The 13,919-nt window shown below is 32.8% G+C and overlaps 3 protein-coding genes across 3 annotated transcripts; 1 reads left to right on the top strand and 2 right to left on the bottom strand.

Annotated features, from left to right (window-relative positions):
- Positions 1–37: 37 nt before the first annotated feature.
- Positions 38–949, bottom strand: LOC107369637 (uncharacterized). The gene is made up of 2 exons (XM_015937605.3): positions 705–949; positions 38–641 (listed from the first exon to the last, which is right to left on the bottom strand). Exons 1-2 carry the CDS (start codon positions 821–823, stop codon positions 152–154), a joined length of 609 nt encoding a protein of 202 aa, XP_015793091.2. The 5' UTR covers positions 824–949; the 3' UTR covers positions 38–151.
- Positions 950–1,254: 305 nt separating this feature from the next.
- aPKC (protein kinase C iota type) lies at positions 1,255–3,538 on the bottom strand. Its single transcript, XM_015937603.3, has 2 exons — positions 2,876–3,538; positions 1,255–2,800 (listed from the first exon to the last, which is right to left on the bottom strand). Exons 1-2 carry the CDS (start codon positions 3,395–3,397, stop codon positions 1,487–1,489), a joined length of 1,836 nt encoding a protein of 611 aa, XP_015793089.1. The 5' UTR covers positions 3,398–3,538; the 3' UTR covers positions 1,255–1,486.
- A 1,146-nt stretch (positions 3,539–4,684) lies between these two features.
- LOC107369636 (RNA-binding protein MEX3B) lies at positions 4,685–7,750 on the top strand. The gene is made up of 2 exons (XM_015937604.3): positions 4,685–5,911; positions 6,258–7,750. Exons 1-2 carry the CDS (start codon positions 5,641–5,643, stop codon positions 7,127–7,129), a joined length of 1,143 nt encoding a protein of 380 aa, XP_015793090.2. The 5' UTR covers positions 4,685–5,640; the 3' UTR covers positions 7,130–7,750.
- Positions 7,751–13,919: the final 6,169 nt, after the last annotated feature.

Below are 13,919 nucleotides of genomic sequence, written 5' to 3' on the forward strand. Positions count from 1 at the left end.
GTATTCCCGATCTTTAAAGTTGAAATAATTGTTACAGTTTTTCCGGTAAGAATTTAAATTTTATTGTAAGATTCAATCAAGTGTAAAATTAGAAACTTCATTCAACTACAAAGTAAAACTGTATTCTGTGGCTCAAACAGCTTGTATGATTTCAAACGTAAACTACAAATGGATCCGGATAAAGTGTTGGATTGGCATGATTTTGATGATATATTGGATGATCAAAGAAAGGATGTGGTCGGTAGTAGGCAGGATGATGGTCATGATAATACGCTGATGCTGGTTGAGGTAACATTCCAATTGGTAAAATCATACGTTGAGCCATTGGATGAGATGTCATTAGATGTCCCATTGAATGATGAGAATGATGATAAGGAATCTGAGGAGGCATATGATGAGGAAACGAGGTAAAAGGTGAATGAAAATGGTGTAAATATGGTAATGTCATTTGAGAGGCCATCGGAGAGGATATCGATGATGGAATATATTGTTGGGAATATTGAAGATTTTGATATGGATTATTATGGTTGTTTGAAGTTGAGTGATCCGTGTTGAATGGATTTAGAGGTGATTTTGATCGGATTGGAACTGGAACTGGTACCGGGACTGGCAATGGCAAAGGAATTGGTATCACTTTAGGCCTGGAAAGTTGAAAGAAATCAAGAAATTAACGAATCGATCAATGAAATAATTAATAGACAAACCTGAACATTGACATTAAAGCAGCTGAAGCAATGAGACCAGCGATTCCAGCTTCACTTATAAAAATTAATTGTGACACTACCGTCACTTGGACTACTATTAGCTTGATTAATTTGACCATCGTTTTGTTTTGCTATTCGAGTTGATTCAACACTTTATCAGCAATCGAATCACTTTCACTATCAAAAGCTCATGACTCTATCTTCTGATCTGATGAATTAAATTGTTGCTCGCTCGAAATGTACTGACTATTTGATGATGATCAAACTGATTTCACTCAACAATTCAAAAGTTTACTTATGATAAAAAGATTTAAGATTATTGTACCGATCGTAATTTTGATCAGCAAAAAGAGAAACCCAATTATTTAAGGTTCATTGGATGGTTAAATGAAATTTTTTGTTTTACTTGAAAACAGGACATGAAACAAATTAATTTATTTCTGTCTTAATCAGTTCTATTCTTTCAATCTCATCTTACAATTTTTTGAAAGAATTAATCATTATTTTCTTGCGAAAGGACTTAATTAAACTGAACACTTTCACATTCAACTTGCAATCAACAAATTGACTTTATTTCAAGCTTTTTATTGTCATTAGTCGTCATAGTTTTTATTTTTGAAAATCTTTTTACTTTAAATCAACATATAAACTGAATTGAATTAAGAAATGATACAGGTGATGAAATTTTCAAATATAATTAATTACATCTTCCAACCAAATAATTTACTCAGCCAAAACCTTTGTTTAAAGTTAAACTTGTTTGCCTTCTCATTTCAATTCAATCAAACGGCTTCTTCTACTGTCATGATTTCTGGGTTGATAAATTCAAATCCTTCAAATTCAGATTGATCAATTGTATCAATAATACTCAAATCAGGTGGGGTCAATTGGATGGGTTCCGTTGTGAAGGCAGGATCAAAATGCTCCAATGGGTCATCATCAATTTTTGGAATGTATGGTGGAATCACTTTCTTCTCGGCTAAAAGTTCCCAATCTAATGGCCTGAAGAATGGGTGGTTTTTGATGTCCTGGAATCCACTTCCATCTGGATTACATCCTAGACGAGTTTCGGGATTTTTATCAAGGAAACCTTTCAATACATTTTGGGCTTTAACAGATATAGATCTAGATATTCGAATTGCTCTGGTTACTATTGCTTTAAATAATGCATCTTCACTACTCTCTCCACCACTGTCTCCATTGTTTCCACTATCAGATACTTTAGGAATATCAAATGGTGAACGACCGATTAACATTTCATACAAGAGAACGCCCAAAGCCCACCAATCAATACTGAATGAATATTCACATCCTCTAATTATTTCAGGAGCAATGTAATTAGGGGTGCCACAGAAGGTAATCGTTGTATCTCCTGGTCGCATGCCTTCTTTACACATACCATAATCAGTTAGTTTGATGTGACCGTATTGATCAAGAAGAACATTGTCCAATTTTAGATCTCTATAGATGATTCCTTTTTCATGCAAATAATTCAAGGCCAAGGAAATTTCAGCTGCATAAAATCTGGCATGATCCTCGGGTAATCGGCGTTTCCTTTGCATGTGAAACATCAAGTCTCCGCCACTGACAAACTCAATAACAAAAAACAATTTAGCCTCAGTTTGGAAACAGGAATGCAGTCCAACTAAGAAATCACAGCCAGTAGCAATTTCAAAAACATGTTTCTCCGTTTGGACCCAATCAATGTCTTCATCGGCAGCTACAATTTCTTTTTTTATCACTTTCATTGCATATGGACGCTTTGTTTCTCGAAGTTGAACAAGTAATACTTTTGCATATGATCCTCGACCAATAACTCTGATTAGATCAAAATCATCTAACCTATAAGGTCGATGACGGGCACCATTCTCGGCAACGATCAGTTCAACTGCTTGATCACTATTTGCTGTTGCAGGCGGTGTTGGTGTTGGTGCTGGTGATTTCTGTCGATTGTTGTCAGCAGTACTCGAATCAGATGAATGTGATTGCTTGGAATGCCTTGATCTCGCGCGATCTTTTGGTGTTCTATTTCTCCATCGCTCTGCTTTTAAATCAGTTGAACTTCGAATTGAAGATCCATTGGTAGATCTTGTAATCTAGTTGAAGATAAAAGAATACAATGAAATGAGATTGGTGATGAAAAGGTGAAAAACTGGATAAGAAAAACTTACTTGTTGACCAGTGCAACTTGTTTGAAGTAATTTGTGACATTTCTTGTGAACCATAAGCTTACATGAAAGACATTTGAATCCCTGCCTTCCTAAGCCCCAAATTTGATCACCACAATAAATACAAGGTGTAACTTTGTTAAATCTTCTAGGTTGAAAAGAGTGACCATTAACCTTGTATATTTTTCTCCAACGGCGAGCTCCGCGACGATAGATGCTCTTGTCTTCTCCTGGACAGGGCTCTCCTGGCTCTCTTGGTGTACCAGGGAAAATATGAATGATCATTTCGGGTTGTTTATCTGTCTCGATATCCAATGTTAACCTTAAAGCTTCTTCAAATTCCAATTTAGATGATATTGTGCACGGATCACCTTCATCATCGATGAATTTAATTGTAAACACATCTTCAATATTAAAGCCGAAAGTATCTCTAATTTGGTGTAAAAAAGGGTCCAACTTGATAGTTTGTTCAACATATATTACCATAATCACACCTCTGTAAACAGCTTTGATCTTAATCTTCATTTTTACTTTTATAAATTAAAATACAAATATCAATTTAAAAACTATTAATACAATTTAAAAGCGTAGAGATAACTTCATAAACTTTTATTTAGTTGCCAAAATATTTCATTTAAACTTTCAACCAGGTCTTAACATTGAAAAACCTAGAGTTGAACAACAGTATCGATAGCTATCGATATTTCTGGATATGCAATATATCGATAACTGCATAAGAGTTATCGATATAAAACCAAATTAAACTTGGATTTCAACGGAATCAGGCGCCAATTACGAAAGTTTAAAGAGCCAACATTTTTTAGTTTGAATTTTGAAAACAAATGAAAATAGACAATTTGATTGACTTAAAATAGGTTCAATATTGAAGCCGTTAATTAAGCTCAAGACAAAAGCTTAAAAGCAGATGGGATAAAAGTACTTTTTTTAACCAACAAGTGAACCAAGAATTAAAAGCAAGTGTCTCAAGATGAAATTGAAGTTTCAGTTGAAGAAAAAGAACAAAAAGAAAAGAAAAGAAATTGAAACTAAAATCATAAAAAGTAGATTACCTTGAGCTCATTGAGTATAACATCTATACACAAGCCCAATATATGCAAGCAATTAGCAATTAGGATCGATGAAAGTGAAGCTCAACTCAGGCTAATCTATGTTTTATGGTTTTAAACTAATGACCATAAATCCTTCTCATCCCTTAATTTTTTACTCTTCATTATTGCTCTAAGGCACACTTTCAAAACTTACCTTAGTGTGACAGAAAAGTAAACAACAAAAACTGACCATCTTTAATACCTTTTCATCTACTTAAAGCTTTTGTTTACTCCTAGAAAAATACAGAACAACAAAGTGGAGATGTAATGAAAGATTGGTGAAAGGAAAGGCTGAAAAGGGATAATGTCCAGTCCAAAAGTTGAAAGTTCAAGGCCAATTTAGATCGCAGTATAACCACCATATTAGGTGTTGAAATGTTTAAAAATGTCCATTTCCCTGAGGTAAAAAAAAAGAGGGAGAGAGAGAGTAAAGAAAGGGAACAATAAGCAACTGAAAAAAAATCCAGAGAAAAAAATGTGCTAAAAACTCAACAAAGAAAACGTTTTATTTAATCATAAGATGTCACTACCTTCGAATCCATGATTTCTGCGGACATTGGCCTATGGTATCTATAGTTACTCGCTGCTATTTAAGGTTGAACGTTGCCTCCACCTTCGAACAGTAGCGCCGCCCCTGTCTACATACTCTGTACCATGTTGATGTTAAGGCTTTCGTTCTCTTTGTGTCTTTCTCATTCATTACTCTGAATCTGAATTTCTCTTATTCATTTTTCCCTGTCTTTCTTGAACACTCTCTCTCTCTCTCTACTCTGTGTATTTATCTTCACTACATTATCTGTTCGGTGTTGCTTCTGGTTCTCAACAACATTGGAGCAGACTTTGTTTCACTGCAATGAAAATTATGTCTTGTTGAAAAAATATATATATATTAACAACAAAGAGATTTTTTTAATTTACTTATTATTTTATCAACATTGGATTACAATTTTATTTGTCAAATTGGTCTCACAACGTGTTACAATTAAAGGTCATTGGTTGACAAGATAGTTATTAAAGAGGAAAATTTTAATTTGTAAATCACATCTTTAACTCTACAGTACATCACTACATATTATACATACATCCCATACTATACATCTCGACACAAAAATACCAAAATTTTTATTATACATTAATAGTGAAGGAAAATCTACTGTCATCTGTTGTTTTTTTCTCAATCGCCACCATCATCTTCATCCATCGACATCTCAACTACATCCTACTAAAGACGAATTTATTTATCATCTCTCCAGTTGAAATAATCATCAACAGTATCAACTTTATCCTTTGACTTTCACTGTCAATCTACCTGAAGAAAGATATAAATTATTAAAATTGATATTTATATTGGTTTGTTTTTCCCTAAGCTGATTGTAACAATCGCAAAAAAACCTATTATACCTATTGATATTAACGTGATCATATATTTATAAGTATATTTAAAGATATATTTGAATTTTACATCTTTACATTGGTGCAAGAAAGTCTATCACAAATTTTTGTCTGCCACTTTCAAAGAAAGAAACAGACGTATTTCTATCTCCCATCCCAATTGAATTTAAATTTAAACTGTGACTAAAGACAACTGCAGTAACCTAAAAGCAACGTTTTTTTATTTTATAACAAAGCAATTAAAGATTTAACGAGACAAAATCAACCATGCCTGCTGGTTTTTTCTACGACTGTGAAACAACTAACAATTCCAATAATAACAATGGATTGGAGGACCAAAGAGCTCTACAACTTGCATTTGAATTATCCATGTTGGGATTAATCAACGAGGATGACAACAGTATTTCAAATAACAACAACAACAATAATGTTAATCACAATTTTGAGACTGAAGCAAGGACAAAGAAAAGTCAAAACACCACAGAATGTGTTCCAGTTCCCTCATCTGAGCACGTTGCTGAAATAGTTGGACGACAAGGTATTTAAACATTTTTATTTTAATTATCTTTACCTTGTATCATCCTTGAATATTGATGATTACTGACAATAATATTATTTTTTAAGGATTGGTATGAGATTTTTTGTTTCAACATGAAATAGAAAGAGAAAGAGAAAGGAAAAAAGATAGATTCACTATATGAGCTTCAAAGCCACATGGCTTCACCAACTTGCTCCTGACTTCTTTCATTTCTCTTTCATTTCTCTTTCTTTTGTACTTTCACTTCTCGTTCTATTTTACCCTCATCAAATCTTAGTCAGCGTGAATCACTAAACCAAGGTTTTTTTTATTAATTTCTCCTCTCTTCTCCCTGCAATTCCTTTAGGCTGTAAAATTAAAGCCCTGAGAGCAAAGACAAATACTTACATAAAGACACCGGTGCGAGGTGAGGAGCCGGTTTTCGTGGTAACTGGTCGAAAGGAGGATGTGAATGCAGCTAAGAAAGAAATTCTCTCTGCAGCTGAACATTTCAGCCAGATCAGGGCTCAACGTAAGGGCAATCTCAATGGTACTGGTCTCGGAGGTCCAGGACCTAATTCAACTGTACCTGGTCAAATGACCATCCAAGTTCGGGTTCCCTACAGAGTTGTTGGCCTCGTTGTGGGTCCTAAGGGTGCCACAATCAAACGTATCCAACAAGAGACCAATACTTACATCATAACACCAAGCCGGGATAAGGAACCCATTTTCGAGGTTACAGGATTACCTGAAAATGTAGAAAGAGCCAGGAAAGAAATTGAAGCTCACATCGCCATCAGAACCGGGGGTATAATCGATTCAACAACGGGTGCCACTTCATCTACCGCTAATTCAAGCTCAGGCGATTCAGAGGCTAGTTCACGAGAATTTCTTAACAACTCACCACTTTTCAACGCTTTTTCCTCAACAACAACAAATGGATTTGGCCCATTATCCAAACTTGACTCTGACCCATTCTCCGCATTCTCAGCTACATCCCGCGACACGGATATCATCTCTCCAAGTACTCAGGATTTGTTTAACTACCATCTCAATGGCCATTCAAATACATCATCTAATAACAATACCAATCTGGATTCATTCAGTAAATTTGGTGAACTTTATTCATTACTCAACAATAACAGCCCTTTTAACGGCATTAATGGTACCTCATTTGCAGCACTCTACGAAAAAGACGAAGGTATTGGTGAATCTCCAACATTCGAATCTCTCACATAAAGAAACGAATTTTAGCGCATTTCTATTGCATGCATACATACAGTACATACATACACACATACCTACATAAATACATTAAAAACATATACAAGGTCTCTCTCCCCTTCTAATTGAACCCTTCAAAGATCTATACCATCATGTTTTCAGAGTAAAAACAAAGAAATCAACAAAATTTAGCAAAAAAACACAACAAAGACATCACAAAAAAAATAACCTTTAAGGCGAAAAAAGACAACAAACAATAGAACAAAAAAATATTTAAGCAATAACTGATGAAAAATATTTTAAGTATAATTTTTTTCTATTATTTTTTCTGCATATTTCCAATTATAATTATGTTTTAAGTATAAATTAGACAACAAGATGATGAAATTAATAATTGATGATTATAATTAATTATAATTGAATGAATGTTAGGCCCTTTAAAAGCAAAACAAAGAAAAAAAACTACAAAAAAAACAAGAATCTTGACTTATTACTATAAAACAACAAAACTAAACGTAAAAAAATCAACCAAAAATTTTTGATCTCTTGTGTCAATCCATTTTTCATTTTTATTTTCAATGTTGTTTATCCGACAAACAAAGACAAAACAAAAATTAAAATCAACTTAACAAACAATCAACATATTTTTCCAATTCATTTCAAGAAAATTACCAAGATATTAACCCTAATTAAAACCCTAACCCAACCACAAAGCAATGCCATTCACCATTCCTTTATAAGGTTACTAGACTGTATGCATATGTAAACCCAAAAACTTGAACTGGCTTTTGTATGTTAACCAGATTTTTTTTTACCAGGTAAAGTGCAAAAGTAAGTAACTAAGTAAGTAAGGTAAGTAAGTAAAGTAAGGCAAATAAATTGTAAAGGTAACTAAGTAAGTAAGGTGAGTTGGTAATGAGTGTAAGCCTTGGCAGTCACACAAAGGTAGGAGGAGGACACAGTGAAAGGTGGATTGGAAAGCGCGTAACTTGTGATAAAGACAGAAATATGGCGACTTTGGTTGTGAATTTGTTTTTTCAGGCTTTTCTTTGAAAGAGAGAGAGATGAAGAAATGTGTAACAAAGAAAGGAGAATTGAAGAAAGAAAAGAAAGAGAAGATAAAAGAAAGCGAACAAGAAAAAAGAATAAAGTTAAACAAAATTACACATAACCTTGAACCAAAGCAAAGTTGATTTGAACCGAAGTCTCGTCAGACCGGTTCAACATCAACTTTTGTTGGTTCAAGGTTATGTGTAATTTTTTCTCCAAGTTTATTCTTCTTTCTCTTCTTTCTTTTCTTCTTCTTCTTCTGTCTTTTTCTTATTTCTCTTCTCTGTCTCTTGTGAAAATAGCAAAACAAAGTAAGCAAAAATTCACAGCCAAAGTCGCCATATTTTCAGACTCCTTTACGCGCTTTTTACTTGCCTTATTTTTTTACTTACCTTTTTTACTCACTTTTCTTGTTTACCTGTCCTCCTCCTCTTTAAACCTACCTTTTGTGTGTTTCTGTGTTTCTTAAGGCTGAACTCATTATCAATATTCCTCTCTCTCTCTCTCTGCCTCTCACTGGTTTTCATTGAACCACATTTTGCCATTGTTAAGTCAATGGTAACAAAATATAAGGCAAAAATTTGTTTTGTGTTTGAAAAATTTGAGTCAGTTGAACCAGTTTTTTTGGGGGTTTGTTTGACGGTAGCAAAAGTGGTTTACTGGTTTACTTGATTTCAATTGAGATTCTTTGCTTGTTACATGATTATTGTGATTATCCATTGAAAATGAATGTTGCCAGTTTGAATCACGTTGATAAATCGGGTAAACATAATTTGGTATTTTATATTAAAAAAGGCCAACTATGAGAATCAAATGTTAATGCACCTTTTTTTTCCTTGTATAAATGTTGCTTGTTTAATTAAATCATCATCAGCCAGAATTATCTTAATCATGATTGCGGTTAACATAGAGACTGGTAAAACAATTTTGCTAATATGGCTGCCCTTTACAAATGTAATAAAATCTGGTTTCAAGAGTTTAATCAATGAGAATCTGAGAATCCTTTGTTTTTACAATTAAACAACGTGATTACATTGAAAACGTTGAGACAAAAGTGTTGAATCGACTCGAGTGTTTTGACCAGGATTAACATCCAATGGTTATCAAATTAAATTTAAACATAAATCCTCTGAAACCAGAAAAAAGACCAAAAGTTAACCCAAAACAAAGGTTGAAAGTGTAACACCAGAAAAGATTGAAAATGAATGATTCCAACATTTTTCATTTTCTCAATTCAACATTCATTATCTAGTTAATTATGAAGTAAATTTAATATCCTAATATTGATTTATCTGATTCTCTCTCGAACTTCATTGCCTGAAATTTTTATGGTTCAATAAGGTTGTTGAACCTTCCAATATCAATCTTATTGAACCAAGTTCAATCCTCTCTTCCTCTTCCTCAACTCATCATTCCAACATTTTGCTCATTTTTATCATCATCCTCTTCATCCCTGCATTCAACTCCAAGCAATATAACAATTCATTCCCTGATGGAAAATGTTGAACCAGAAAAATGGGGGAAAAAGATTCTCTTTGTTTCCCATTTTCACCATTCATTCCTATTCTTATTTCAATTTTTTCCTCTTTAATTCAACACTTAATTTTCATTATTCATTAAAATATCGATTGTTATTACAACTGTCCAGGTTAACTCCTGGGAAACAAATGAGCTTCAAATTCTGGTAGATTCAGCATCTTAATGAACCGGCATTTCGATCGATAGTTCATCAACCTGAGTCAACCTATTTTCATCGATTATCTGATTCTTCATCTTTTTTTCACCCTCACCATCTTCATCACTTTTCATGTAATAACTGAAAGATGAACACAAAGCTGATAAAGATGAAACAACATTTTCATCATTTTATATTTACCAGCAATTCAAGCATTAATTGTAAACGTCCGATTGGGCCTTAAGCTGGAGTTGGGCAAAAAGACCAAACATTGAAAAATAATTTCACTCCTTAATTGATAACATGCTACATCGACAGTTGTTATCATTAACTAGTGGTAATAATTGGCCGATTAATCATTGGATCAATAAAATTAACCAGAGAATCAACCAGAAGAAGAAAAAAATGTTTAGATAAATTGAATTGTAAGATGAAAAAAGGCTTCAGATTCTGGGTTATTCAAGTACATTAACCTGCTGGTGTAAATCAATGTCAAACATTTTGGGTTAACCTTTTGATGATAACGCAAACTCTATTTAATTATGATTAAATTTTGATATAATACATTCATAATAAGTAAGATTGATTAATAAGCCATTGAATTTGCGATTTAAATCGATAAATTTTCAGGTTAAAAACCCAACTTGAACCATCTTTTCTGGTTAAGGTTTCCCTCTTTGTTTTTGCATTTTCATTTTACCTTTTTCATTTTACTTTGTAATTCAACTCTTTTAATGCAATTTAAATTAACCTTTAACGTTGATTTACTATGGTTGACCTTTAATGGTCAATCAGTGAAAGGTAAACCAAATGAACAGTCTGAATGTGAAGGGAAAAAAAGTCAACTCAAAGTTGAATAACATTACGTTTTTTGGGTAATTCATTTGCTTTACAGTTAAGCTATCTTTAAGGGGTCAAAACTCTTTCTCTATTGATTTTTCTCTCTTCATTATCATCATCTCTTCTTTCATATTACATAATATGGTTGCTCTTCCTTGTCATCCAATCATCATTGCACAAAAATACAGTTAAGGCCTAAAGAGTAGTAAAAAGAAAGGCAAAGGAAGAGTAAAATTTTGGGTAAACTTCATCTTGCAATGTTCATCACTGTGAGCATGTTCAACCGAGAAAAGCCCGAACCCAGTCATCATCATCACTTGAGACATTTTCATGTGGATGATAAAAGATGAAGAAACTGAAACTTGCATCGGAATTGGAAAGACTCTTGAGGTAAGAAGAGAGACCAGAATGCGAATGAGAAGGATGATGATGATGATGGTGATGATGAAAGTGAAATAAGTATGTTTAAGATTACAGATGAAATAATGGTGAAAAGGGAAGAGAGACAGGTAAAGATGAGAATGGGTTTGGATGATAAAAAAGAGGACAACAACCTTTTCTCCCTGTCTTTTGTTTTGTATTATGTATGAAATGGAGAAATGAAATTAGGATCGATAAAATTGGGTTGCAGACAGAGGAATATCAAAGACAAATATCATGGGCATAAAAGAACCGGAAAAAGAAACTTTCAGATCAACACAATCATCTTCATGCTCAGAATTATTATCAGCAAAGTTTACATCAGATTCAATCTTAATAATCAAATTTATCCCGGTTAAGAAACAGTGAAACAACAGTTTCTTGAACCCAACATGGTTCCAGACAAATCTTGAGTTCAAATGATTCTTAAACTATTGCAATTAATACAATCTTAAACATAAAAAATTAATATTTTAAAGTCTTCTCCTTAAGATAATCTTTGACTTTATTTGTCCAATTTTGTATTGAACTGCTTTTATATTTTTCTGGTTAAAATCTGGTTTTTGCTTTGATTGTTTACTTTCCATTTCAAGTATTAGATTAATTGTTAACTTGAATTGTAAATTCATTGCTTAAAATTAAGCCAATATTTAATATAAAAAGTCAATTTATTGTATTCTTGGTTAATCTTTGATATTAAACTGGTTCTGACTTTGGGTTGATTGGTCCACGGTTTTACAAACATTTGGGTTTAATAAATTTGTGTTTACAGTTGATGATGTATTTTGGGATATTAAGTGAAAAATTAAGGTTAAAGTGACTAAATAGCCGTATAAACATGAACCAGATTTGACCCAAATTTTGAACCAGTTTTTGCAATTGTTTATTGACAATCAATGAAAGTTATTACAAAGAAAAGTGAAAGTTGATTGACCCAACCTTAACCCTTCAAGTTGCTCATATTAATATGATTAGGTTGTTTAAATGAAAATGAATCCAGTTGATCAACTGTAAAATTGTTAATCTACAATAGAAGTGCGATAATCTTGATTCTAGTTTCGTCTTTTTGGTTCCTTAAATTTATCGATCCTTTACTGAGTTATGTGTATAAGTAGATTCTGTGCTATTCTAATGCAAAGGTTGTTGTCCTCATCATTCTGATCCCCATCCTCCTCCTCATCCACATCATCTTGTACAATGATGAGGACTAAAAAATTGCCAAAACAGGAGATTCTTGGTTCAGATTCTGCTCTGTTTCATTTCGATAAATTGCTTTCTATTCACATCATCATCATCATCCATGAAATACAGGGTAAGATAAAGATAAAGATTAAGATGATGATGATGGTGAAAAAGAGCAGGCAAAGATGCAATTTTAAGCGATGCAAAAATTACTTGGCCTCAAGTCAACAAATTGCTGTTGAAAAGTGAGTTAAAATTGGTTGAATGTTAAAGATGTTGATGAGCATTCATTTTGTTGTTCAAAAGATAATTATTCAATTAATGAAATGTCGTTAAGAAAATTCAGAAAATAGCAGAATGAGGTAAAAGCCAAGCAAATAATTTATCATTCAAGAAAATATATTTATATCAATGGATTGAAAGAAGGATCAAGGTGATCAAAGCCTACCTTTTTCAAGCTCAACATTTGCGGCTTTGCTTATCTTTTCAAGGGCTCAATGAATAATGATTCACTGGGAGTCAGGGAAAAGACCAAGAATCTGAATTTATTATCCTACAGCAAAAAGCGAAATACAAATCAATAAATGTTAAGGTAAAGTAAAATGGTTGGCATCAAAGTGTTTTCAGGGATAAATGTTCAACTGAAGGATGAACAAGGTGAACGATCTTTCAATGACATTCAAATTTCCTTCAGTCTAATTCAACATCACTCATTATCACCTTGATGAAAAGAGTTGCAAACGAAATTTATTTTCTCAATATTTTTGGGTTCATTTCAAGGGACGAAGTTAGGTTCAAAGACTCATGACTTAAGGTCTAACCAGACTAACATAGGCGATGAGAAATAGTTGGATGAAGATGGAAAAGATGAAGAAGATGAAGGTTCATGATGATGAAGATTGTAATGATAATGATGAACGTACAAAAGATGGAAAAGGAAACAATTTGCTTTTTCTTCTTTTCGCCTTTGATTTTGTTTGCTTTGTAAGATGATCAAGTAATTAACTTATATTGCTATTACTTGTGAAGGTAAATTTTGACTTCAGCTGATTTAATTTGCTGTTTTCTGGTTAATTGTTTCATCAAAATATAATTAAAATGTATTGTTACATTTTACACTTTACCTTGAAAATGCTTTGAAATGCTTTTCACTAAACATGTGAATCTCTTGGTCATTGAGTGGGATAATCTGATTATGATTATTTATTCATAATAATCATGTGCTAATCATGACTTTCATGTTAATCCTCTCAATTCACACATGAATTGTATTTAACTGGCTTAATAGAGTTTTGAATTTTGAATAAATTATCCAGATTGACCCTTTTCAAGAGACAAACCTTTTATTATGCTCAGCAAAGCAAAAGTAAAAATCTGGTAATTTTTAGGTTCTTTTTTTGCCTTTTTGGGTTTCATCTTTTCCTATTGAGTTGATTCCAGTTGATAGTTATTTATAATAGTAATCATTTTGCATTGTAATTAGTTTAGACAATGTAAATGCATGAAAAGATGAACATTTTATTGGATCATTTTTAGGCTCAAGATGTTGAGCTACACTGAGTTTGTAAGATTTTAATAGAACCAGAATAAGGTTCATGAAACCCGGAAATTTGCCAATGAAACAAAAAAAAACAGTGA

This window comes from Tetranychus urticae, chromosome 3 (assembly GCF_039701765.1).
Source record: "Tetranychus urticae isolate SD_2017Ah chromosome 3, NJAU_TeUrti_SD_1.0, whole genome shotgun sequence".
NCBI lineage: Eukaryota > Metazoa > Arthropoda > Arachnida > Trombidiformes > Tetranychidae > Tetranychus > Tetranychus urticae.